The 24,985-nt window shown below is 42.3% G+C and overlaps 2 protein-coding genes across 3 annotated transcripts; both read left to right on the plus strand.

Moving 5' to 3' along the window:
* Positions 1 to 12,852: 12,852 nt before the first annotated feature.
* LOC110785353 (uncharacterized) lies at positions 12,853 to 23,229 on the plus strand. 2 transcript variants are annotated; one of them, XM_056833638.1, is made up of 6 exons: positions 12,853 to 13,099; positions 19,024 to 19,471; positions 19,691 to 19,817; positions 20,921 to 21,205; positions 21,444 to 21,593; positions 22,498 to 23,229. In XM_056833638.1, the coding sequence occupies exons 2-6, from the start codon at positions 19,176 to 19,178 to the stop codon at positions 22,876 to 22,878; spliced, it is 1,239 nt and encodes a 412-aa protein (XP_056689616.1). In that variant the 5' UTR covers positions 12,853 to 13,099; positions 19,024 to 19,175; the 3' UTR covers positions 22,879 to 23,229. The 2 variants fall into 2 exon arrangements, with proteins under 2 accessions (XP_056689616.1, XP_021845481.2); XM_021989789.2 differs by having other exon boundaries at positions 12,854 to 13,099; positions 21,444 to 21,545.
* Positions 16,594 to 18,830, plus strand: LOC130464182 (uncharacterized). Its single transcript, XM_056833637.1, has 4 exons — positions 16,594 to 17,341; positions 17,414 to 17,731; positions 17,811 to 17,910; positions 17,994 to 18,830. Exons 1-4 carry the CDS (start codon positions 16,740 to 16,742, stop codon positions 18,663 to 18,665), a joined length of 1,692 nt encoding a protein of 563 aa, XP_056689615.1. The 5' UTR covers positions 16,594 to 16,739; the 3' UTR covers positions 18,666 to 18,830.
* Positions 23,230 to 24,985: the final 1,756 nt, after the last annotated feature.

A 24,985-nucleotide genomic window follows, 5' to 3' on the forward strand; every position in this document is an offset into this window, starting at 1 on the left:
GTGAATTTAACAAGAGGGAAGAGTTCAGAGTAAGGGATTGAATACTCAGATGAAGAATCAACTGGAGGAGTTTCTGATGCCATTGTTGTAGGAGAGAGAAAATGTGAGTAACAACATCAAGAAATGGGTTTTCTGGGAGATGGATTTCGGGTGTCTACTGATGTAATTACCTGTTTATGGGGAATACCAGGACTAATGTCTGTGTTCATGATGTTTGATGATGGTGGTGGGGGCGATGTATCAAGCTGTCAGTAATGGCTAGAGGAGAGTGAAAGCAGGGAAGTGGAGAGGAAAAAGAAAAGGAAGAAGGATTGTTTTTTTAAGGTTAATTTGTTAATTAGGAATAAATGAGTTAAGTAGGGGTAATGGATAACTAATTAGATGTTAATTTAGATTGATTCGGGATAATGACTAACGACGTTAACGTCCGTTAGCCTTTGAGGGTATTTAGTGCATTTAAAAAAAAAATAAGGTTATACTATGTATTTTGAAACACGCGGGTGTATTTAGTGAATTTCGTGAAACCTCAGGGACATTTCATGAAAAGTGTACCTTAACTAGCCATTTAGGTAATAATAAGTAATTAATACGTAGTTATAAATAATTTGTCTAGTTAAGTGTACCTTTCATCAAAATTGGTGGTTGCAGCAAGGTTAACAATAATATCAACGTCTCTCCATATTTCTTCCTTTAATTTAGATTCTTTAATTCCCAAATCTTGACAAGTAATATCACCTGGCACCACACACACCTTTTCTTGTATGAATTTGTTGAACTTTTCTCCCATCTTTTGCTTCAGGACTTTGAACAAATCTTTTCCAATCACCTAATTAATTTAACATAAACAAGCTTATGTCAAAATATTAAAAATAAGAATACTCCGTACCTTACATAAACAAATGTATGACTTTCAGCGCTATACAATTAAATCATTTTCTCGGGGATTTTATTGAAAATAATTAAGCAGATCGAGAATCGAAATGATGAACAATACAAGTACTACGTACAACGGTACAAGAATGCCATCCAGAAATTTATCATTGTCGATCTGGGTCGTAGTAGGAGAGTATTCTTACAGACAAGTAGAACGGGAGTACTACGTATGACAATTTAAACATGCATTTCTAGAGTTGCAAACACAATTAAACTAAATACTAGAAAAATTGAGACGTGGTTTCGAAGTGTTCCAAGGTGTATGGAGTTACATAGATATTCGGTTTTACGAAGTTACAAATATATTGTGGCGGTATAATATATTAATATTTTCGCGGTTTTACTAGTTACATTAATATTGCATGTACGTCCTATTCGTTGTTGTGAGGTTATGACTATACAAATTGTTCCGGTGTTGAAGTGGATGAAACAATGGGCTTCGAATGAAGGCCCTTTTTGTGTGTGTTGAAGATCTTGCTAGCTCGAATGTGTTGTGTCCAAATCAACCTGCACAATAAACAAGTTACTAGCATCGGGGGTGTTTCCGAGGAAAGCCCCTCTGATGCCTAAGTAAGAACAATGCTCGGATTCTAGAGAGAGAAGTTCTCTAGAAGAGTAGTCTTAAGGCGTGAAATGGACGTACCTTGGTAAGTGAGCCATGACGGCTTATTTATAGTGTTTGTACAATAATTGCCATTAGGTTATTTATTGCAAGTGGGCCTTGGGTCTTGATTGGCGGCTGAATAGCCTTTTGGACTGTAGTGGGTTTGATGTTGTTGCTGTGAGCCTTTGGGCTTTGGACTTAATGGCCCAATTGGTATTCAATTAGGAGCCCAAACAACATGTCCCCCAAACCCGGCCCATTTAGAATTAAATGGGTGGGTTTCCAACTGTGGGAAGTCCAAAGGTCCTCTCTTTTTTCGAAGGGAAGATGATGCGAGTCCGTGGATGAGTGACAAGTGTGGAAAGTGGAAGTTGGGCGGTTTTTAGGATGTGGCCTATAAATACCGCATCTTTTTCCTCATTTCAAACTTTATTCACTCAAACGTTTTCATATCTTCAGAATTCCGGTGATTTCTTTGGGTGTTTTCTTCAGATCTTTGCATATTCATTGCGAATTCGCTTCGGGACTTGACTTCGTTCTCTTCGTCGGCGTTTTCCGCTTCCGGAAAGGTAATTTATTTTCGTTTCCGCCTCCTTCTTTTTCTACTCCTTTCTGTTTATCTTCGGCGTTCTTTATATCGCCATGGCTGGGGGAAGATGGAAGAAGAAATCCGATGTGGTGTCCTCCTCTAGTGATGAGGAGGAAAGGATTGCTCCCGGGGTTGATGTTGGAGAGAGCTCGGGGAACGAGGCCCGTGCCGAGTCGAGCCAGGGGGCTGGTGTGACGGGTCGCTTTCCTATCCGTCCGCTCTTCCCGAGGCGGTGGGAAGAGGCTGACCCCTTGGGGAGGCTAGCTTCCCTTTACGAGGATAAAACTGAGATTGCTGGTCCTGATGGGGTCGCGGTCGATGGAATGTGGCTAGTGGAAGCCAAGCAGGGGAGGTATCATCGGCTTGCCGAGGACTTATATGGCATTCAGTATGCCTTGGGTTACTGGTGCGAGCTTCCGAAGCAGAAGAATGCGAGGGTGACTCGTACTCCTCCGGAATATATACCTGTATACCTTCATCATTTTGATTACGGGCTTAGGTTCCCTTTGGACCCGTTCTTTGCTCGTGTGCTGGAAGAATACAACGTCTCTTTGGGCCAGCTGACCCCGAAGTCTATGCGCCATATCGTGGGGTACCGCTGGATGTGCGACTACCTCGGCTACGAGCCTTCAGTCGAGGTTTTCAAAGAGATGCACGAGCTTGTTAGGAATGCGAATGCTGAGGCTGGTTGGTGGGCCATCAAAAATAAGGACAAGCGGAAGGGCGAGGATCTTTATATGACCGCTTTTCCGTATGTCTCTTCGGTTCATGGGTGGAAGGGGCGGTGGTTGTTAGTCCGCGTTCCCGTGGATCCGAAGCATCCTCACTACTTCTCTCCTCCGAAGTGGTTCGTGAAGCCAGATCCTTCGATGTCGCGAGTTGGCCCTGTTGACCGAGCGAACTCCGATCATGCCATACAGTTGGAGTGGTTCAAGGCTAAGGCGGCTCGAGAGCCGATGTATTGGCTTCCGAACCTGCACTATATCACTCGGGAGGTCATTCTCGCTGCTGCTGGTGTCAGTAGGATATATGACAGGGGTGAGGCTTTCTTTGCTGAGATCGTGCTTCAGTTGGGGTGTTGGCCTCCCACTTTTTGGTTCTTTGGATCTCATCTTCTTTATCTTTTGTGCAGATCAAGGCGAGAAAGTTGTTGACCCCGCAGTGCTCGGTTATCAGCTCAACGGTGACGGGGTTCTTGCTCGCTGCCCTCCTTACGACTTCAAGGCGCAAAATCCTCGGCAGCCGAAGCTCGAAGACTACCAGTTCTCGGCTCACGCTCTTGCGCACTTAGGGGACGTTCGCGCCGATCCTTGGGACTCTCAGAATCCTGGAGAGGCAATCCCGAGGCGAACAGTGCTTCCTGAATTGGTAACTACTTCTGATCCGGTAACGGTTGGTTTTTACTCTGTTCAGGGTCTGTTTTTCGTGAGCTCTTTTGGTTTTGATTTTGATCTCTCTTTGTGGTTTTAGGGCCCCGAAGTGACAGCTGCTGCGCCTGTCATTTCTTCTGCTTCGTCTCCCCCCTTTCTTACTGTCCCCGAGGTAAGTCACGTTTCTGTTGTTTGCTTTTTTTTGTTTTGCGTTTGAACGTTTCTCATGTGCCCTTCCCTCCTTTTGCAGGAGTCGAAGAAGCTAAGGAAGAAGATGACTTCGGGGAGGGAAAGTTCTCCAAAGAGGCAAAGGAGAGAGAGATCCCCTTTGAAGTCGAAGAAGAAGGCTGCTTCCCCGTTGAAGGTAACTCCTAGTCTTGAGATCCTCGAGTTTTTGAGCCGTCGTCCTTATCTGACTGAGGAGAGAATTCGGCAGGTCGTTGCTGAGGATCCAAGTCTTGCCGAAGCGGGTGAGCGTTACTTGGCTCGGCAAAGAGGAGAGATGGGTCCACCACCAAAGGGACTTCGTGGCAAGCTTCCGCTCCCAGGCCAGAAGCTGAAGAGCGTGGCGATTCTGGTGCAGGACGAGCCTGTGAATCAGCCTTTGGTCGAGGAGGTGGTTGAAATCTCGCCTCTGAAGCCTTTGACTCCGATAGGGGGGACCGTTGCTGATATTACTCCTATGGTGGAGAAGTTTGAGGTTGACCCCCCTCTCGGTTCCTCCGAGGTTCCTGGTGCCGAGGATGCAGCTGCTGCTGGGGCTAAGGATGTTTTGCTAGTTTATCCGAAGGTAGTAGTGGACCTTACTTCCTTGGGAAACGCTGATGGGAGTCCTTCGGCTAGCAAGGGTGCCGAGGTTGCAGCTTCTGAGGGTGACGAGCCTGCTTTCCAGCGTGGGGCGAAGAGGAAGTTCCGCGAGACATTGGGCTCCACCTCTACCTCGGTGTTGGAGCGCCTGGCCTACCCGTCCTTCGATGTTCCCATTAGGAGGGTGCCTCAAAGGGTTCGGGAGACCATGGCCCGTTTTGCTCGGAAGTCTATTTTGGGGGAAGATCCCGAAGCTCATCCCGAGTCCATGATCGGTCCCGATGCGGCTAGGGAGAACATGCTTCGGAGAATTCCTGACTGGCGGGTTCCTGGGGAGGAGGCGAACCACCCCACTCAAATGGCTCAGTTTCATTTGAATGAGGTAAAGTAAATGTTACTCTACTTCTCGCAAGCTTTGTTCCTGCGTTCTTGGTATTTACTTATTTTTTTGCGCAGGCGCACTTCTGGTCCTCTTTCGCTGCTGAGTGCCAGTACTCCGACGAGGCACGATTGGCTCGTTTCGACGAGCGCTACAACCACGATGTCCCTCTCCTGAACGAGAAGATGAACACTCTCCTTGCAGAGCTTCAAGAGGCGAGGGGCTTGGTTGCTGAGTTTACTCGGGAGCAGACGGCTACTCTCGAGCTTTTTGGCAAGGGGGTTGCTGATCTGCGGTCGAAGATGGAGGCTGACACTCGGGAGCACGAGGCTTCCAAGAAGGAGAAAGTTGAGGAGAAGATTGGCTTTGAGGCCGTGCTGAAGAGCAAGGATGATGTCATCCTACGCCTTCGGGAGAGTGCCCAGAAGTTCACCACTGCCCTCGAACGGATTCCTGTGCTCGAACATGAGGCTGATGAGCTTAAAGCCAGGGTTCGTCGACTCGAGGAGGAGAAGGCCCTTATGTATACTGCCGAGCAGTGCCAGGATCAGTACTGGGAAGGGATCCTCGGCGCTCGTCGGATGTTTGCCAAGCATATGCCCGATTTCAAGTGGGCCGAGCATGTGCGTAAGTGGCTCGAGGCTGAGGACAACCTGGTGGAATGTCAGGCTGACAGGGATGACGCTGCTAGGGAGCGTGAGGAAGCTGCTAAGGAGCAGCAAGCTCGGAGGGTTGCCTCGGAAGGGGACACTACTGCTGGCACTTCCTCACAATCTGCTCTTCAGGGACGTGATGGTGACGTCCCCTAGGGACTCGGGCAGTCGTCTTCCTCAGAGTCGGTTGGTTCCAGTTGAGGACTTTCGAACTTGCGCTTGATTTCCTCCCTTTTTGCCTCGGCACTGCGTTGTACTTTAATAATTTCTTTTTTGCTTTCTTAGTACTTCGGTAGGCCGATGTTTTGTCTGTTGATGGCTGCCGATTTAGCTTTTTTAAGTCATTTTGCTTTCAGTTTTTGAGGATTCCTCGGTTTGATCCGAGCTTTAGCTGGTGTAATCGTACTTGTCCCCCCAAATATTGAATAAAAATGACTTTGTTGTTTCGTACATTACCGAAGTATCCACCGTTTTTGCTTTTGAATCCACCGTTTTTCTAAGTTGTTTCCTCGTCAGCGAGCTTCCCCAATCCGTAGATTTTCTAAGACTCGTTACGAGTCTTGCTTAGGCTCTGCGGGTGGATTCGGTAGTTCTGGACTCTTAGTCTTTGATTTCCTTGGAGTTTGGCTTCCGAGCTCTTCAGATCCGTGGATATGTTTTGAGAGTGCCTTTGAGCTTTTTAACGCATGTGGACGTGTTCAGAGTCTTCTTTTGAGCTCTTCAGATCCGTGGATCTGTTGAGTCTTCTTTTGAGCTCTTTAACGTACGTAGACGTGTTCAGAGTCTGCTTTTGAGCTCTTCTGATCCGTGGATCTGTTGAGTCTGCTTTTGAGCTCTTTTAATGTTTGTAGATGTGTTCAGAGTCTGCTTTTGAGCTCTTTTAATGTCTACTTCCGCTCTTCCGATTTCTTGTGGTTCGGAAACCTGGGCAAGAAATCGCAAGTCTGACTTAGCTATGAGTTTCGGGGATCCGTGGATCTGAGCCGAACTCTTTATAACTGTTCGAGACTTTTTAGCGAACGGAATGTCCCTGGGTACCGCGAATCCGAGGGTTCTGGACGGTACCTTGCGGGTTGTTTCGAATTAGCTATTTCTTGGGCCTTTTGACCCCAGGAAATGGCTATTTCGGGTTGATTTTAGCTTCGGATTGATCAGATCCGAAGTTGCATGTAACATAACAACATAGTGATAGAATAAAAAGACATAAGGGTATGTTTAATGAAACACATGGTGCCAGTGGCTTTCCTCTTCTCATTAAACGACTTACTTGGATTACAAAAGGGAGGAAGCTAGATCATACAAAATATTTCTTGAGAACATCGGCATTCCAATGGTTCTTCAAGATCGTTCCATCTAACTGTTTAAGCATAAAGGTGCCAGTCCTCTTTTCAGAGTGGATGATGTATGGTCCTTCCCATGTTGCCGAGAGTTTCCCATGGATTTTTCCCTTCTGAACTGCAGCAGCGTTTCTGAGCACTAGGTCGCCGACCTTTAGAGGTCTGGCATTGACTCTTCGGTTGTAGTGCTTGCTGACTCTTTGCTGATACGCTGCGTTCAGAGTTCCGGCCTCGTCCCGAGCTTCATCTAGTAGATCCAATGATTCGGACAGAAGTTGGTCGTTGCTTTGACCATGGACTCCATCATACCTGTTGTACGCCTGGACCCCTAAGCCATCTGTTCCGATCTCTACAGGGATGACAGCCTCGGAACCGTAAACCAGGTGGAAGGGCGTTTGTCCTGTGGCTTCCTTTTCGGTGGTCCGAAGGGACCAGAGTGTTCCTGGGAGCTCTTCTAGCCATTTGCTTTTTTCTTCCTCGACTCTCTTCTTGAGTGCATTAAGGATGAGTTTGTTTGCGGCTTCGGCTTGGCCGTTGCTCTGAGGATGGAACACTGTTGATTAGGCGAGGTGGATACCGAACTGTTTGCACCATCTTTGCAGTGGTGTGTTGTCAAATTGCTTCCCATGGTCGAAGACCAGTAGCCTCGGTATTCCGAACCTTGTGATGATATTTTTCCAAATGAACTTGCGGACCTGCTGCTTCGTGATGGAGGAGACTGCTTCGGCCTCAACCCACTTACTGAAGTAGTCAACCCCCACAATCAGCCACTTCTTCTGATTCACAGCCGAAGGGAATGGAACAATGATATCTAAACCCCATTGTGCAAATGGTAAGGGGTAGAGTGTTGCTTGCAGGGTTTGGGCTGGCTGGTGGATTGCAGGTGCGAACTTTTGGCATTTCTCACATTTCCTCGTCAATGCCTTTGCTTCTGACACCATGGTGGGCCACCAGAATCCGGCCCTAAGTGCCTTGTGTGCCAGTGCCCTGCCTCCGATGTGATTTCCGCATATGCCGAGGTGGATTTCCCTGAGGATATAATCGGCATCGGTTGGGCCTACGCACTTCATCAGTGGGGCTGAGAATGACTTCCTCATGAGCTCTCCGTTGGCGTCGATGATGAACCATTGGTTGAATCTTTTCAGCTTCCTTGCTTGGAGCTTGTCTTCGGGAAGTTCTCCCCTCTCTTTGTACGCAATGACTGCGTCCATCCAGCTCGGCTCTGGACGCACATTGCACACTGCGGGGGGTGGCATGTCAATGCTTCTTTCGTGGTGTACTTCCACATGGACTGACCTGTTTAGGTCGGTGAGCGTTGAGCTTGCAAGTTTGGATAGTGCATCTGCTTGTGCGTTCTGACCTCGGGGAATGAGTATGACTTCGAAGGATCTTAACTTTGACGTTAAGGATTTGATTTTTGCTAGGTAAGCTGTCATGCTTGGCCACTTGGCCTCGTACTCCCCTCGGATCTGGTTGGCTACGAGCTGAGAATCGGTCTTGAGGCAAACATGTTCGGCTTCCAGAGATAAGCACAGCTCTATTCCTGCGATTGTGGCCTCATATTCGGCCTCATTGTTGGTTGCTTTGAAACCGAACTTTAGGGCGTACTCTATGCTTTTTCCCACTGGGGGTATTAACACTATTCCGGCTCCCGAGCCGTTCACAGTGGAAGATCCGTCAGTGTAGACCTCCCATGTTTTCTTGGTGTCATCTAGCACCTCTTGATATGAACATTCGGCCAAGAAGTCTGCGAGTGCCTGTGCTTTGATGGCCGTCCTCGGCTGATACTTGATTCCGAACTCAGATAACTCGAAAGCCCAAGCGGCCAATCTTCCCGACCTTTATATCTTGTCTAGCACTTTCTCCAGTGGCTGGTCAGTTAGCACCACTATTTGATGGGAGTCGAAATAGGGTCTTAACTTCCGAGCTGCTACCACCACTGCGTATGCTACTTTCTCAATGAGCGGATACCGAGTTTCGGCATCCGTCAGGGTTCGGCTGGTGAAATAGATTGGCTGTTGTTTCTTTTCCTCCTCTCGGAGGAGCAATGCGCTTACGGTCCCGGGGCTGACTGCGACGTATAAATATAGAGCTTCCCCTTCTTTGGGCCTGGCTAGCGTCGGCAGTTGAGCTAGGTGGGCCCTGAGCTGCTGGAATGCATCCTTTTGCTCTTGTTCCCATGTCAGCTCGGGGTCCACTTTCCTCGGGACGCCTTTCTTTTTGATGGGTTCTGCTTCTCCTCCTGGGAGGGTCTTGGGTTTGAGAGCTTTGAAGAAGGGTGCCCCTTTATCCGAAGCTTTCGATATGAATCTTGACAGTGCGGCTAACCTGCCCGTTAGCCTTTGCACGTCTCTTTTTGTCTTCGGTTTGGGCAGATCTAGCGCAGCCTGGACCTTGTCCGGGTTCGCATCTATTCCTCTTTCGCTCACCATGAACCCGAGGAACTTCCCTGACTTTACCCCGGAGACACACTTCTTCGGGTTCAGTTTCATGTTGTATTTCCTCAGGTTGGCGAAGGTTTCGGCCAGGTCTTTGATGTGATCCTCTTCCTTCACGCTCTTTACTATGGAATCGTCCACATAAACCTCGACGTTCCTTCCCTTTTGATCGGCGAAGACGTGATCAACTAGTCTTTGGTAGGTGGCTCCGGCATTTTTCAATCCGAAAGGCATCATTCTGTAGTTGAACACTCCCGCGCTCGTTATGAAGGCGGTCTTCGTTCTATCGTCGGGGTGCATGAATACTTGATGGTACCCTGAAAAAGCGTCCATGAAGCTCAGCAATGCATGGCCACTGGTAGAGTCTACCAGCTGATCTATCCTCAGGAGGGGATATCAATCTTTTGGGCAGGCTCGGTTCAGATCTGTGAAATCGACGCACATGCGCCATGAGCCATTGGCCTTTTTTACCATGACCACGTTGGCCAACCACTTGGGGTACATGCAACGTTCGATGAAGCCTGCCTCTTGTAGCTTCTTCACCTCTTCGGTGATGGCTTTGTTTTTCTCCGAGGAGTAGTTCCTTTTCTTCCGTTTGATTGGCCGAGCCTCGGGGCTGACATCCAGCTTGTGACAGATCATCTTCGGATCTATCCCTGGCATGTCGGCCGCCGACCATGCGAAGATGTCTTTGTGATCCCTCAGCAACTGGATTAACTCTATTCGAAGTCCCGAACTTAGGCCTTTGCCTATTCGGACACCTCTGTCCGACTCATCCTCTAGAGGAATGTCTTCCATCTCTTGGTCTGATTCGGGGAAAAGGGTTTCTGGTCGAGCGTTAACTTCTGCGGGTTTTACCAGGCTGCTCGGCCCCGCCTTTCTCCTCTTGGCATCCTTTTATCCACCTGGGGGAGAACTCTTCTCATCTTCGTCCTCGGGACTATCTCCTAGCCTCGGCTTTCGGATAGCCGTGTGACAAGTTGACCTTGCCACCTCTTGGTCGCCCTTTATCCGCTCGGCGAAGCCAGCATCCGAGACATACATCATCATCTGATGGTATGTGGATGGAACTGCTTGTATTTTGTGGATCATGGTTAGTCCCATGATGACGTTATACACTGAGTCGCAGTCCATCACCAAGAATTCCTCTCGGACGTTTCTCGCTGCCAGGCCTTGACCGATTGTGACGGGTAGGGTGATTTTTCCTCGGGGGATAGCTGCGGATCCGTTGAATCCGATCAATGGGTAGCTGACCTTGGTCAGTGACTCTTCTCCCTCTTCGAGGATGAGCTGCTCAAAACAGTTCCTGAAGATGATATTGACGGCGCTCCCTCCATCGACTAGTACTCTGTGGACATTGTGGTTGTTGAGATCCATTTCGATCACCAACGGGTCGTCGTGTTTGTACTGGGTCCCGAGGCTGTCATCAGCAGTGAAGGTCATGTTCGGGGGGGTAGGCTGGTTCTCCCCAACGTTGCTGAAGTTGACTCGGTGGGAGAGAGCTCTTAAATGTTTCTTGCTGGCGTGGCCGGACCTTTGTCCTCCGAACACCACTAGAATTGGTTTCTTCTTTTGCCCCTCGGTCTCATGGACTCTTCTCTGGGCTTGCTCTTGTTGCTTTCCAGATGTTGCTTTCTCTTTTTCTTCCCTCTCTGTTCTACGGTCGAGCAAGTATTGCTTTAGGTAGCCTCGACGGATGAGGTCCTCGATGTTGTCCTTCAGCAAGTTGCATTCCTCAGTGGTATGCCCGAAGTCATCGTGGAACTCGCACCACTTGTTCTTGTTCCTACGGAGAGGGTTGGATTTGAGCTTGTCTGGCAGCTTCCACTTTTCATCATCTTTGTGGAGATTGAAAATTTCTCTTCGGGGTATGGCGAGTGGAGTGTAGTTGGTGTATTTGGGTTGAAATTTACCCTTTTTCCCGTCCTTCTTTGGGCTTGCATCTCTCGCACCCACCTTCTCTTTCCCCTTTCTCGAGTTGACATCGGGCTTACTCTGATTTGTTTTGTTATCTTTCGGATCCGAGGATCCTCTTAGCCTTGATGCGGCCTTGTTGAACTCTTCTGTTCTGATGAACGCATCTGCCATTTGGAGCACGTCCGCTATCTTGGAGGGGTTTTTCATTGTCAGTTTGTCTCGGAACTTTCCCTCCCATAGCGCGTGTTTCAAAGCGAAGATTTCCACGTCTGGCTGTAGGTTCGGGATGTTGGTGGATTCCTTCATGAATCTGGCCCTGAAGTCTCGCAGGCTTTCATCCCTTTCCTGCTGTAGAAGTTAGCTCGGCTGTGGTTCGTGATTGGCGATTGTTGCTCACGAACTGCACACAAAACCTTTTCTTCAGCTTCTTCCAACTTTTGATCGACCCCTTCGGCAGCGATCTGAACCATTCTCCTGCAACTCATGTCAGCGTGGTTGGGAAGTATTTGCACCAACAGGCCTCGGAGTAGGGACTCAGAAACATCTGTTGTTCATAAGAGATGACATGATCCCTCGGATCCGTAGTCCCGCTGTATGTCAGGTGTGCTGGCAGCCTCACTTTGGGGATTGTCTCCATGATAATGTCGTCCGAGAATGGGGACGATGCTGGAGTCATGATCCTCTTCCCTACCCTCGCCCTGATACCTTCGCTCTTCGAGTTCCCTCTAAGAGATTGCTCGGGGGCGTGTAGGGGGCTAGGAGTTCGGTCACTTCTTCTTCTCCTTCTCGACTGGCCACTACCCTCGGGTTGTCTACTGGACCCACAGGGGCTCCCCAGCCTGTCATGAACCGAAGGTCGCAGTCTGCTATGGACCGAGCTTCGGATCCGAGTGCGATCACTTGCTCCGCTTTGGAGAGCTTGTGGTGTTGGAGACGGTGTTGCGAACCATTCTGGCTGCTGTGCAGCTCTCAGCTGCGTATCCCACGTGCTCTCTCTCCACCTTGTCATTAGGTGCGTTCCTGGCATTGTGGGGAGATCTTGCTCGGGTCTCACATTGTCCTCGTCAGTCGAGGGCATGTTCAGCAATACCTGTCGCCTGGCTCTCCTCGCCTCTCGCCGTGCTGCTGCCTGGGCTTGTTCTTTCTCGTTGAAGAGGAATTTTTGCATGATGGTCATGGCCGCAACGAGCTCTTCTCGAGAGGGGAGTGGTCTGCTAGTCGTGGCGGTGGCCCTCGTTGGCTGCGATCTCGCCACTGAGTGTAGCTGTTCACCTCCATCGGATTCCGAATCCGTTTGGACAAGGACATCTCCCACCTGGTTGTCATTGTTGGGCATTTCCATTTTTTACGTGGAAAGTGAAGTGTTTTTCGGAGCTTTCAAGTGTTCTTCCCCACAGACGGCGCCAAATTGTTCCGGTGTTGAAGTGGATGAAACAATGGGCTTCGAATGAAGGCCCTTTTTGTGTGTGTTGAAGATCTTGCTAGCTCGAATGTGTTCACTACAAAAAAACGGCTGTATAACAACGGAAAATCAGAGACGGAATTTAATCCGTTTCTAGATAAGCGACGGAAAAATAATATTCTGTTTCTGATTATTTTATGGACTGAAATGGGAACTCCGTAGCTAAATTTAGAGACGGAATACTTATTTCCGTTGAAAGGTAGAGACGGAAATATAAATCCGTAGATAAATTTAGAGACGGAATATAAATCCGTAGCAAAATTTATTTTATTTTTAAATAATTTTTATTTTTAGGAAAGGAAGTCAACAAATATTTCATTAACCGCTCTACTTTTTCATTTTGCCCGCTATATTGTTTCATTACTGAAAAAAATTGCGCTCAAACATGCCTCAAACATTTCACTCTCTCTCTCTCTCCTTCCTCCCTGCTTCTATACTTTTCGGTTTTAGGGCTCACTCATACTCAGAAAAGTCACCGAAAAACCACCAACCCGTCTGCCGCGTCTCTCTCCACCGAGGACCCGCAATTCCGGTGGGTTTCAACACGTCGTCTGTCGCTCTCCTCTGTGCGTCGTGTTAGGGTTTCTTGCTTCCCCTTTTTGTTCTTCAGGTATGGTTAACTCTTCTTACTCAAGTGCATTTTTTTTTGACAAATTCCACTTTTATGCAACCAATTACTTCATAATACTTACCTTTTGAATTGATAATTTCAGCAATTGATTGAGTTTTTTAGATAATTTTGTCTTTTGATGATTTTTGCCGTGTTTTGTGTTGGATGGGAATCAATGGAAAATATTTTAAATTTCCTTGATTTGTTGGAAATTTGGGTACAACTTGTTAATGTATTTGATTGGTTGTGGAAATGTGGGTGCTGGTTTGTTTATCTTTTATCTACTTTGTTTTCCACCGAATATCATTCTACTTTGTTTTTCTATTATCTACTTTGTTTTTCTACCAAATATCATTCTAATAAATTTCATATTCATATGTATCTGTGTGTTTTTGAATTGTGATAAAGGGTTAATAGTGTAATTATGAACTTTGGTTTGTGAATTTTGTCAAATACGACCATTGTTGAAGAGAGTTTGAACAAGTTTTCATATGACATAGGACAAATTAAACCCGGATCAAACGACCATATAATCTTAGCTATGTGCTAGCTCCATGTCCTTTATAATTAACCCGGGTTGATTTTGCAACCACGAGGAACATGTACTTGGGTTGGGTAATGGGTTAGAGTTTTGCTTCTGCAGTTGCAGGTACCAGCTGCCCTCTTATCTTTACCCAAATTTCTTATATCAATGTTGAAGCCAATACGCAAATGGCCCCATATCTATTCCCTTTACAAAATTTCTCATTCTCATGTTCAATGGAGTATAATAGCATAAGAGCATGTTTGGTATGATCACGAGAAAGGAAATGGAATGGTATCAGTTATATGAGAAGTAAAAAATAACACAGTACTTTGTAATTATAAAAGAATATTAAAAAATATATCTGGAGAAACCAAAATCATAATATCCCCTTGCCAATATCAACTACTCTATACCTGTTCTCTTTCTTATCTTCACGGTAATCACAGTCATTCACAACTAAATCGTTTGAAAATTTTCCAGTTTTTAATTTTTTTTGGTTAGAGGAGGTTAAGGGATTGTGTTACCATAGGGAAGGTTGGGGTAACATATTGGAGGATTCCATTACTGTCCGATAACGGAATAAGTTACATTTTAATCATACCAAACACCCAAAAACGGATTGGCTTACTTGATTCCATTTCTCAGCTTTAATTTTGCCATACCAAACCAAGCACTAAGAATGAACTTTAATTTATGAATATTGTTAGGAGGTTGTCACTTGTCAGGGTGGAACGGGATGAACCCATTTTGTTTAACAATAAGAGCCAGAATGAGATGTCATCATGCAGGACATACACTATCCCCTTTAGTCATGTAAAATGTAAAATATAAAGGAGGTTGTGCATGATTGTTGCGACTTGTGAGAAGCTATGTCGCTTATTACTAGGCGGGTGAGCCTACTAGAGTCTAACTCAAATATGTATCCATTTGCTAGATTTATCCATTTTAGAGTTTATTATTACGTGAAATGCAGCTACTGTAACAGTAACCTTGCAAGATCTTCCAAAAGGAGAAACTAAGAGCAGAATGGTTGTTCAAATATTTCGTTGTCGAAGAGTCTATATAATTTGGTAGGAACGTAAAATTAATTTGTTGATTTTTCCTTCTTGACAATCTGATATGCCAGCCTAATTAAATTTCAATGCTGAAAAAAGCTAATTACCATTAGATAATTAGAAGAAGAAAAAATAAGGTTAATCTATAAGACTAATAGGCAATCGACATTTGTTAATCTATATTGTCATGTGTACGAGAAATAAGGTTACAATTTTTTTTTGAAATGGAAAGATTTTTTTTCCCCGTATGGATTGATTATCGATTTTGTTTTATTTTCTTTATTTAATATGAAGAGTGCTAAAATATTCATCTTATTTATTAACGAATGCTAGGTTTATGTAGTGAAAAGAGTTAGAAAACCAACTAATATGAAAGTGATGTTGTAGTAGGACGAAGATAACAATGATAGACCGTGAATGGATGTATAATAGGGTTAATGGAAATTTTTTGAGTTCAACTTATGCACAAAAAGTCGACGAGTTTGTCGAATTTTCTTGTAAGCAAGATAATGTTATGATTGATGGGCTATTGAAATGCCCTTGTGCAAAATGTCGAAATGTTCCGTATTTGGATCCCGATGTTGTGAAGTTCCATCTTTACCAAAATGGGTTCCGACCTAACTACCACAAATGGACTTTCCACGGGGAAGACGATTTTGACAATGCAATTCCAACTAGTGGGTTCACCTCCGTCGGAGAGACATCTAATCCATATAAGAGCATGGTTTTAGATGCATTTCAAAACGATCACGATTTGGAATCGGAATTAGAAGAACCATTTGATGTTGAAGAACCGATTCCTGAGTACAAGAAGTTCTTTGACATGCTCAAAGCTGCTGAGAAGCCTTTATATGATGGCTGCAAGATGTCTTTATTATCTGTTGCTGCAAGGATAACCAACCTCAAATGTGAGTACAACATGCCGAATAAAGCAATAGACGGTTTTGCGTCGTTGATGAAGGATATTTGTCCAGAAATTAACAACATGACAGACACCTTTTCTAGAACTCGAAAACTACTCGATGGACTTGAGCTGCCTCACCATAAGATACATGTATGTCCTAATGGATGTATGTTATTTTGGAAGGAGCATAAAGATCTTAATGAATGTCTTATCTGTAAAGCAAATCGATATAAGACTTCAAGATCAAAAGACAAAAAAAGTCCAAGAAAAGTGTTGATTCACTTACCCATTGCTCCAAGGCTACAAAGGTTATATGCAACAAAGGCTACGGCTGAACAAATGAGATGGCATGCAGAAAATCCTCGAGTGGAAGGTGTGATGTCTCATCCTAGTGATGGAGAAGCATGGAAACACTTTGATGAATCCTTTCCAACTTTTGCTGAAGAGCCACGAAATGTTCGACTTGGCCTTTGTACTGACGGGTTTTCTCCTTTTGGAAAGTCAGGGCAACAATATTCGTGTTGGCCGGTAATGCTAACCCCTTACAATTTGCCGCCGGGGTTATGCATGAAAAAACAGTTCACGTTCTTAAGTTTGATTATTCCAGGTCCAAAGAGTCCTAAAGGGAATCTAGATGTCTTTTTACAACCTCTCATTGATGAGTTGAAGATGTTATGGGAGTTAGGAGTGCCAACTTATGATGTGTCTAAAAAGCAAAACTTTCAGATGAGAGCTATATTACATTGGACTATTAGTGATTTTCCCGCTTATGGAATGCTATCTGGTTGGAGTACCGCTGGTAAGTTAGCATGCCCCTATTGCATGGAGAATACAAAGGCTTTTACTCTCACAAATGGGAAGAAGCAAACTTGGTTCGATTGCCATCGCCCATTCCTAGTAGAAAACCATCCTTTTCGGCGAAATAAAAGTGATTTTACAAAAAATAAAGCGGAACATTCTTCTGCTCCACCAAGATTGATGGGTGAACAAGTATGGGAGCGTGTTTCAAAGTTGCCCAAAACAGGTGAATATACACATTCTGATGCGTTAAAGCTTCTTAAGGAGTCTGCACTTCCTCATAATTGGACAAAATAGAGTATTTTTTGGCAACTACCATATTGGAGCAAGCTTTTGATTCGCCATAATCTTGATATCATGCACATTGAAAAGAATGTGTTTGATAATGTGTTCCATACTGTAATGAATGTCAAAGGAAAAACAAAAGACAACCTGAAAGCAAGGAAAGATTTGAAGAAGTTTTGTAAGCGGCGAAAATTGGAAGTTCCGGATGATGCCACTGATGAGACTAATATGCTAAGTGCTGCATACGTCTTGTCTAAAGAGAAGAGAAAGGTTTTTTGTGAATGGTTGCAAGGGTTGAAGTTCCCCGAAGGATATGCATCTAATTTGAGTAGATGTATAGATCCAAAGGACTACAAACTTTTTGGCATGAAAAGCCATGATTGTCATGTTCTTATGAAAAGATTACTTCCAATTGCTTTCAAAGACTTGTTGCCCCTCAATGTGTGGAATGCTCTAACTGAATTGAGCCAATTTTTTAGGGATATTTGTTCATCGTCCTTAAAAGTAGAAGACATGATTCAATTAGAAAAAAAAATTCCTGAAATTCTTTGTAAGTTGGAGAGAATATTTCCATCAAGCTTCTTCAACTCTATGGAGCATCTTCCTATCCATTTGCCTTATGAAGCAAAAGTTGGTGGGCCAGTTCAATATAGGTGGATGTATCCTTTTGAAAGGTAAAATAATTTTATCATTTTATTTAATGAATCTCAAATTTAAACATGTGGTAATAGACTTCATTCTTTTAGGTTTTTATACCACTTGAAGAAAAAGGTGGGAAACAAAGCTCGAGTTGAAGCCTCAATTTGCAATGCCTACTTAACAGAGGAGATCTCTAACTTTTGCTCCCATTATTTTGAGGAACATGTTAACACAAGAATGGGTAACTTAGAATTCAATCTTAGAGGTAATGAAGAGTCGCTTGACCAAAATCTACCTGAAATTTTCTCTTGTACAACTGGCTATAGTGCATCTCAAGGGCAATTATGTTATATTGATGACAAGGACTATGATATTGCCCATCGTTACATCCTTGGTAATTGTGAGCTGCTCTCTAATTTTGAACGGTAAGGCTATGTTAGTTTTGTAAAATTCCAATCTTTTTGTTATATTCTTCCATTATGTGCTAAAACAAATGTTTAACAGCTTGTTTGAAGAACATGTGGTGAGAACTTATGGTTGCCTAGATGTGGAAGATGTTTGGACCAATTATGATCACTACTTTTCAAATTGGTTTAGGGAACATGTAAGTCGCCTAAATCATATAACGTTATAGTAAAAGATAGATGTTTAGAAATGAATAATTTAATAGTGTTTTCATTGTTTTAGGTTTTGGATATGGGCATTAATGACGACATCATTCATTCTTTAGCACTTGGTCCTTCGACAAGAGTTCGAAAATTTAGTAGGTACTACATTAATGGTTACCATTTTCACACATTCACCTATGGTAAGGATAAATCAACCGCGAACTACGGTGTTTGTGTCAAAAGTGATGATGGAAATGACTATTTTGGGATTCTTCAAGAGGTAATTGAATTGGTTTACATTGGGGCTAAAAAGAGTTATAAAACCGTTTTGTTCAAATGTGAGTGGGTTGATCCTAGACAAGGTACTAGGGTGCATGAAAAGTATAAACTTGTAGAGGTCAATCACATGAGAAAATACCCAAAATATGATCCATTTGTGTTAGCTTATCAAGTGGAGCAGGTATATTTTGCACCAAGTCCTACTACAAAAAAAGAGAGAAATCCATGGTTATACGTGTTTAATGTTAAAGCTAGAGGAACCATTGATGCCCCATTAGATGAATTGGCTTTTCAAGAGGAGGATATTCAAAATTCTCCGTCTCTTTCTGAAGTTGAGCTTGATGAGGATGAACGAGATGAAGAGGAGGAAGAAGAAGAAGAAGAAGAAGAAGAAGAAGAAGAGGAGGAAGAGGAAAAAGAAGACTTTACTGATGGCGAGGATGATGATCAGGAGGACGGTGATGAATGTTAACTGATGAAGAAGATATTATTGTATTTGTTTAAACTAAAATTTGTGTCCATTGAAACTTGTCTCTTGTTTACAAGATTTGACCTTTGCTTAACTCTTGCAACTTATGCTTATTTTTTGTGACATTGTTCTAATGATTTGCTAGTGTTTGATTTTGGTTAGTTCTCATCTTTCAGTTCTCATCCTTTCTATTATTTATTTTCCTATTGTGATGTTGATTTGTTATGTTATTCTGATGCGTTCTATTATTTTCATATGGCGTCTTTGTTGCTTATAACCTGCTTAGTGATGCAGTTTTATGGTATTGTAATATTCATTAACTTTTTTGCTTGTTATTTTGTATGGTAATTTCAACATGCAGATGTCATATAGGCGTAGAGGTGGCTTGAATGGGAGGGGTGCCATCATTCGACCTCCGTGATACCGTTCTAATGGCCTAATAATTATGGGCATGTGGCAGAAGAAAGCACGTTGAATCATGTGCGTAATCCTGGGTACCATGCAGCAGCAAGCATGCTTCATCAAGTGCCTAATTCTGTGATCCATGCAACAACAAGCACCACCAGTCACCAAACAGCAGCAAGCACCGATCACACTTTTCACCAGGCAACAACAAACATGACAATGGAAGCAGCTAACACATTTCATCAATTGCCAAACACAGTCCACCAGGTGATCCATCAAATGCCCCACACTAACCCCCTCAACAATGCTAATGTAGGCAATAATCATGAGGTAACCACCAACATAACTGATGAGACGGGTAACCCTGATAAGGATGAACATGTGCTGCACCCTGATGGATTATGGTGAGTTGTATTAAATTGTATATAAATAATAGATTGATGTATTGATTATATATATAATATTATTATTTTAATGTGATAATTTACTATGTCAACTTAAGTTATTAATTTGGACAGACTAAAATGAAAAGAGTGACATGTGTAAGTTCTGCAAAAGTTTCTACAAAAGTTGACATGTAAGTTATGCGAATGTGATAGTTTTAATATTTTCTCTTCTAACAGGTTCCCCCATCGTGTTGTGGTTGACAAGGTTTCTGCTACATCTTATAAGTCATATTTTAAGGGACCCTATTGCAATTGGAAGATGACTCCACTACATGTTCAACAGAGGTGGTGGAATGCTTTCAAGGTTTGTTTTTTTTAAGAATATAGCCAAATAATTCAATGATATTAAACTGAAATGATAATCATAGTATAAAATGAATGAAACGAGAGTAATCAATCTTCAACAAAACATTAACATTTGTTCATAGCATAATGCTTCAATGAATTAAAAATACATTAATTACAAGTCACAAAATATCGAAGTAAAATTCTGCATAAATAACAGGGCAGACTCTGTCCTCTTCCATTTAAACTGATCTGCATATATCCTATATAGCAAGATGAGCTCTGATTGATGTCAAACCTTCCCCACTGTACATTTTCTGGCATGATGGTTGATTATGATGTCGTTTGTTTCCTTTTTCTAGCCTCTTCAAAGTCCTTGTACACAATGCAAATGGATGTTGCTCTTCAATTGTGAGTGTCCTGTGGTGTTTTTTGTTTAACTTAAAGGCGAAAGCAGATTGTCTTCATCTTAGATTGAGCTATCAGGTTTTCTCAAAGTGTAAAATTTGTATGAGGACCACGTGGTTATGAATTTGACACGGAGTAATAATATGGAGACACATGCTGTTTATTATCTTAGATTTATGAACTATGCTACTGGTTGATATAAATAGGAGGCTTTTGATTTTTTAGACTTTAGTAGATTATTGACCCTAACATTTATGTCTTTGGGTCTGATAAGTTTCTGTATTTGTTGACCCTAACATTTATGTCTTTGGGTCTGTCGTAATAGTCCCCTAGTCTCTGTAGAACCCACAAAAATGCATGAATTAAATAGTAATACAAACTAGGCAGCTCCTAATTCCAAAAAACCTTGAGGCTTTCTTTCAAAATGGAATTCTGCCGAAGAACATTAACCCTTGTTTGTATTGAGTGGAATAAATCTATAATGTGGGGATTACATTTGATATAGAGGTGTAACAACAGGTTGTTCCCTTTACAAGAATATTTCTACAAGCTGACTAAGCACTAACTAATCTAATCCCCTTTAAGTTTACATGTATAATCATTATGCATACTGTGAAAATAAGCTCTTAATAAACATTAATGTCAATTTAGTTATGTTCATTTTTATCAAATGATTGCTTCCTAATTGTTTCATCCTTGCATATTCAACTGAAGCACGAGTTCTCTTGGGATCCATCAGTAGCTAAGCTTGTTAAGAAGGGATGGAAATCGAAGGTGAGTAGGCGCCTTACTGGCATAGTGTCAAAGGTGTGCAATGAACCTGGCTACGAAGCTGAATGGTGTCCTCGTATCGTAAGGGAAGAAATGATTCGGATTAGATCAGAAGAGGAGAACCAAAAAAAAGCAGAGCAATGTAAGAAAAATCGGAATGGAAATGGAGACCATAAGATTCACCATCGACAAGGATCCATATCTACAGACGAAGTGAGGCTAAAATTGGTAATGCTTTCTTTCCAAGACATAGTGCATCTTTCTTTAATTTATATAAGATTTGTTATGTTCAAGTTTGATCTTTATATCCTGGTTATGTAGTTTTGTTCATGTTATAATCTTTATGTTTTAGTTATGTATTGTTCTGGAATTTATTTATTACGATGGTTTTAGTTCTGCCAGGTTTCAGTTGTTATTTACTCTTTGCTTTTTGCCGCGTTGATGTATTTTTTGTACAATTTAATAGGAAAAGAAGCTGGGATATCATCCATCTCCATCCGAGGTTTACTATGAAACTCATGCGGATAGTGGTGGTCGCTTTGTTAATGCTAAGGCAGAAGCTGTGTGGGTAAGTATCGTGGAACACAACTCTAAGATACCACTTCTAAGCTATGTAGTATGAATGTACTCCTATCGTCTTAGCCTTGGATTTACTTTATAAGTTGTGATAACACCCGGATGATGATTATTGGATATTGGATAGTGAATCAATTGAATGTTGGAAATTTAAACAGGTTAAATTTGACGTAATTACCTAAATTAAATTTTAGGTTGTCCATATTTAAGGGAAGTGCTGCCGAAATTTCCAGTCATCACTTGTTCTGTTTGTGTCTATTAGTAAAATTTCAGTCATCACTTGTTCTGTTTTGTGTCTGTTAATGAAATTTCGGGAAGTATGTGTTACAAGTAATGAGTCAATTGGATACTATAGCACTGAGAGTATGTTTCGATATCTGTACAAGCCTATATTGGATATCAGACTCAGAGATAGCAACGTCTTTAACTTCACATGTAGAAGCCCCTGGTCAGTTCTGAGCCTTATGTAGAGAACTTTAGGCAGGAATCTAAAAGCTTACTTGATGGACTAATTCGAGCGATAAATCTTCTGCAGGAGTTGTTAATGTTACAGGTCCCTCAGTGTAGATGCAATAACCATGTGCAGTCCAAATTTATCTTCTTCTTATTGCTTCAGTTGTTTGAAACGGGGTCTTAGTGAAATCAAAGTCTGTTGTAGTAGTCATCTAGGTGCCGAAATCTATCTGCCTGGTTATATGGTTTCAAAATTATCCATATTTTAACTTTGCTAGTCATCATCTGTTTGTGTCCATATTTAAGTGAAGTGAAGCCAAAAACCTAAAATACAACAATGTTAAGTTATAGTTTTCTATTTGTGTCTGTTAGTGCTGAAATCAGAGTTAGGAGCTCAGCGAACAACATCTAAATTTTATTTTTGATGTTACAAATATTGAGTAATAATCAGACACATAATCATGTTTCTTGGTGTTTGTGTTTTTTGGCAGAATGATTTTAAAAGTAGAAAAACCGCAAATCTACAATGTGAAGTTGAGAATCGAAAGACTGAAGATGAGTTGTTCCTTGAAGCTACGGGAGGGTGGAGTGAAAAGGGAAGGATATTTGGTCTGGGGGCAGCTGCTGACTCTTTCTATGAGAGACCCGGAGATAGGAGAACCAAAAAATCACGAACAAATTATGCGATGGAACAAAAAAGGGAGCTTGATGAAACTAAGGAGAACCTAGCTGAAACCCAAGATAACCTTGCTGAAACTCAAAAAGCACTTGCCGAAACGCAAAGAATTGTGGAGGATCTTCATGAACAATTTCGACTTATTGTGCAAGCCAACAATCTCTCGACCACTCCTACTTCTACATCCTTGTCTTGAGTTCCTCTTATTTCGTAGATGGATGACTGCAACCTTGGATTGAAGATTGCTTTTTGGATTGAAGGTGGAATTTTTGTACATGCTGTGAAGTCTGATGTTATTTTATTTAGCATGCATAGTACTTATGTTCTTCTAACATAGGTCTCAAGGCATTATATTTTGTAATTAAAGGTACTAATTATTAACCTTAGTTAATTAGAGGGGCTGTTTTTGCATAGTGGTACCAGCTCCTCCACTTGTTGGCTACTTTCTAAGCTTAGTTAATTAGAGGGGTTGCTTTTGTAGTACATGATGTTACTTTTGGAAATACTTGAAAAAATTCTGTTAACATTATCAATTATCATTTTGTGAGCTTCTTTTGTTTCTGTTTTAGTTTTAATATTTAATATTTAGGTACATTTAAGCTTGTGATTCTTTAAAATATATTTCCATTAAAACGATATTTAGGATTTTAATTTCTGAATTACAGTGACAGAAACTATAAATCTGTAGCTTAAGGTGGAAATCTAATATACTGAAGTTAGAGACGGAAATGTAATCCGTAGAAAAATTCAGAGACGGAAAAACAAATTCCGTAGCTAAAATCAGAGACGGAAAAAAAAATTCCGTAGCTGAATCTAGGGACGGATTTCCATAAACCGTCTCTAGATCCAGCTACGGAAAAATCATTTCCGTTTCTAGAAGCAGAGACGGAAAACTTGATTCTGTTCCTAAGTCTTCGCAACGGAATCTGAGACGGGTTTCTTTCCGTCGCTCCTTTAGGGACGGTTTCCTAGTCATCCGTCCCTATATCCATTTAGCGACAAGCTTTTTACCAACGGACGTATTCCGTCTCTATTTCCGTCCCTAGCCTTATTCAGCTACGGATTAGTTTTTCTAGAGACGGATATTTTCTGTCGCTATATCGGTTTTTTTTTGTAGTGGTTGTGTCCAAATCAACCTGCACAATAAACAAGTTACTAGACTCGGGGGTGTTTCCGAGGAAAGCCCCTCCGATGCCTAAGTAAGAACAATGCTCGGATTCTAGAGAGAGAAGTTCTCTAGAAGAGTAGTCTTAAGGCGTGAAATGGACGTACCTTGGTATGTGAGCCCTGGCGGCTTATTTATAGTGTTTGTACAATAAATCTCCTTAGGTTATTTATTGCAAGTGGGCCTTGAGCCTTGATTGGCGGCTGAATAGCCTTTGGGACTGTAGTGGGTTTGATGTTGTTGCTGTGTGCCTTTGGGCTTTGGACTTAATGGCCCAATTGGTATTCAATTGGGAGCCCAAAGACGAATAAAATGAGCAATAATGCAATATATTCTTTATTTTATTTTTATTTTATTTTTATTTTTTTGGACTTAATAAGTATGTTCTTTATTAGCTATTATTTGTTTTAATAATTATTTGAACATAAGAATCAAAACTTACGTAGTAATTAAATGGAACTTAATAAAATGCAAAAAATATAGTCCGTATGCACCTCATTTTGCAACCTTAGTGAAGCTGAATCGTTATCAGGAGCTCTTAAGAGAAGATAGACCTTGTTGACATTTGGTTGAGATCTTAGCACCTTCTCCACAAATACTACAAACACAAATTCAATTACATAAAATTAAACCACGTAATTAACATTGATCAATTGACAACTGACTGATCGACCAACCCGTTTGACACATCTAGTTCAAAAAAATGAAACTTAGTCTTTGCTAGAAATCCAGCTCCACCAGTGACTAAAATGGCCTTGTTATCCAAAAACTCCAAAATGCTATCTACTTCCATTTTTAGAAAATATAAATAGAGAGAGAAAAGGAAAATGAGGGAGGGGGAGAACAGTAAATTTGAAAAAGAGAGACAAGAATTATTTTGTACGAATGAACCATGAAATACGAAGTATATATAGGTGATCGAGCATTCACGCTGTTTAAGAGCACTCATGAAAGTAGTAGAGTATATTCCGTACATGCAAGTAATATCTTTAGTCGAAAATGTTAGAAACAACGGTAGAGATGACTCAGATGAGTATGAAGTTTGATGTAAACTGTTCAAGTCATTTGAAAGTGAAATGTGAAACGACTACAATAAAGAATGAAGAAATGTGATGATTTTGTGAGAAATATTTGCCCG

Source organism: Spinacia oleracea, chromosome 6 (genome assembly GCF_020520425.1).
Source record: "Spinacia oleracea cultivar Varoflay chromosome 6, BTI_SOV_V1, whole genome shotgun sequence".
Taxonomy (NCBI): domain Eukaryota; kingdom Viridiplantae; phylum Streptophyta; class Magnoliopsida; order Caryophyllales; family Amaranthaceae; genus Spinacia; species Spinacia oleracea.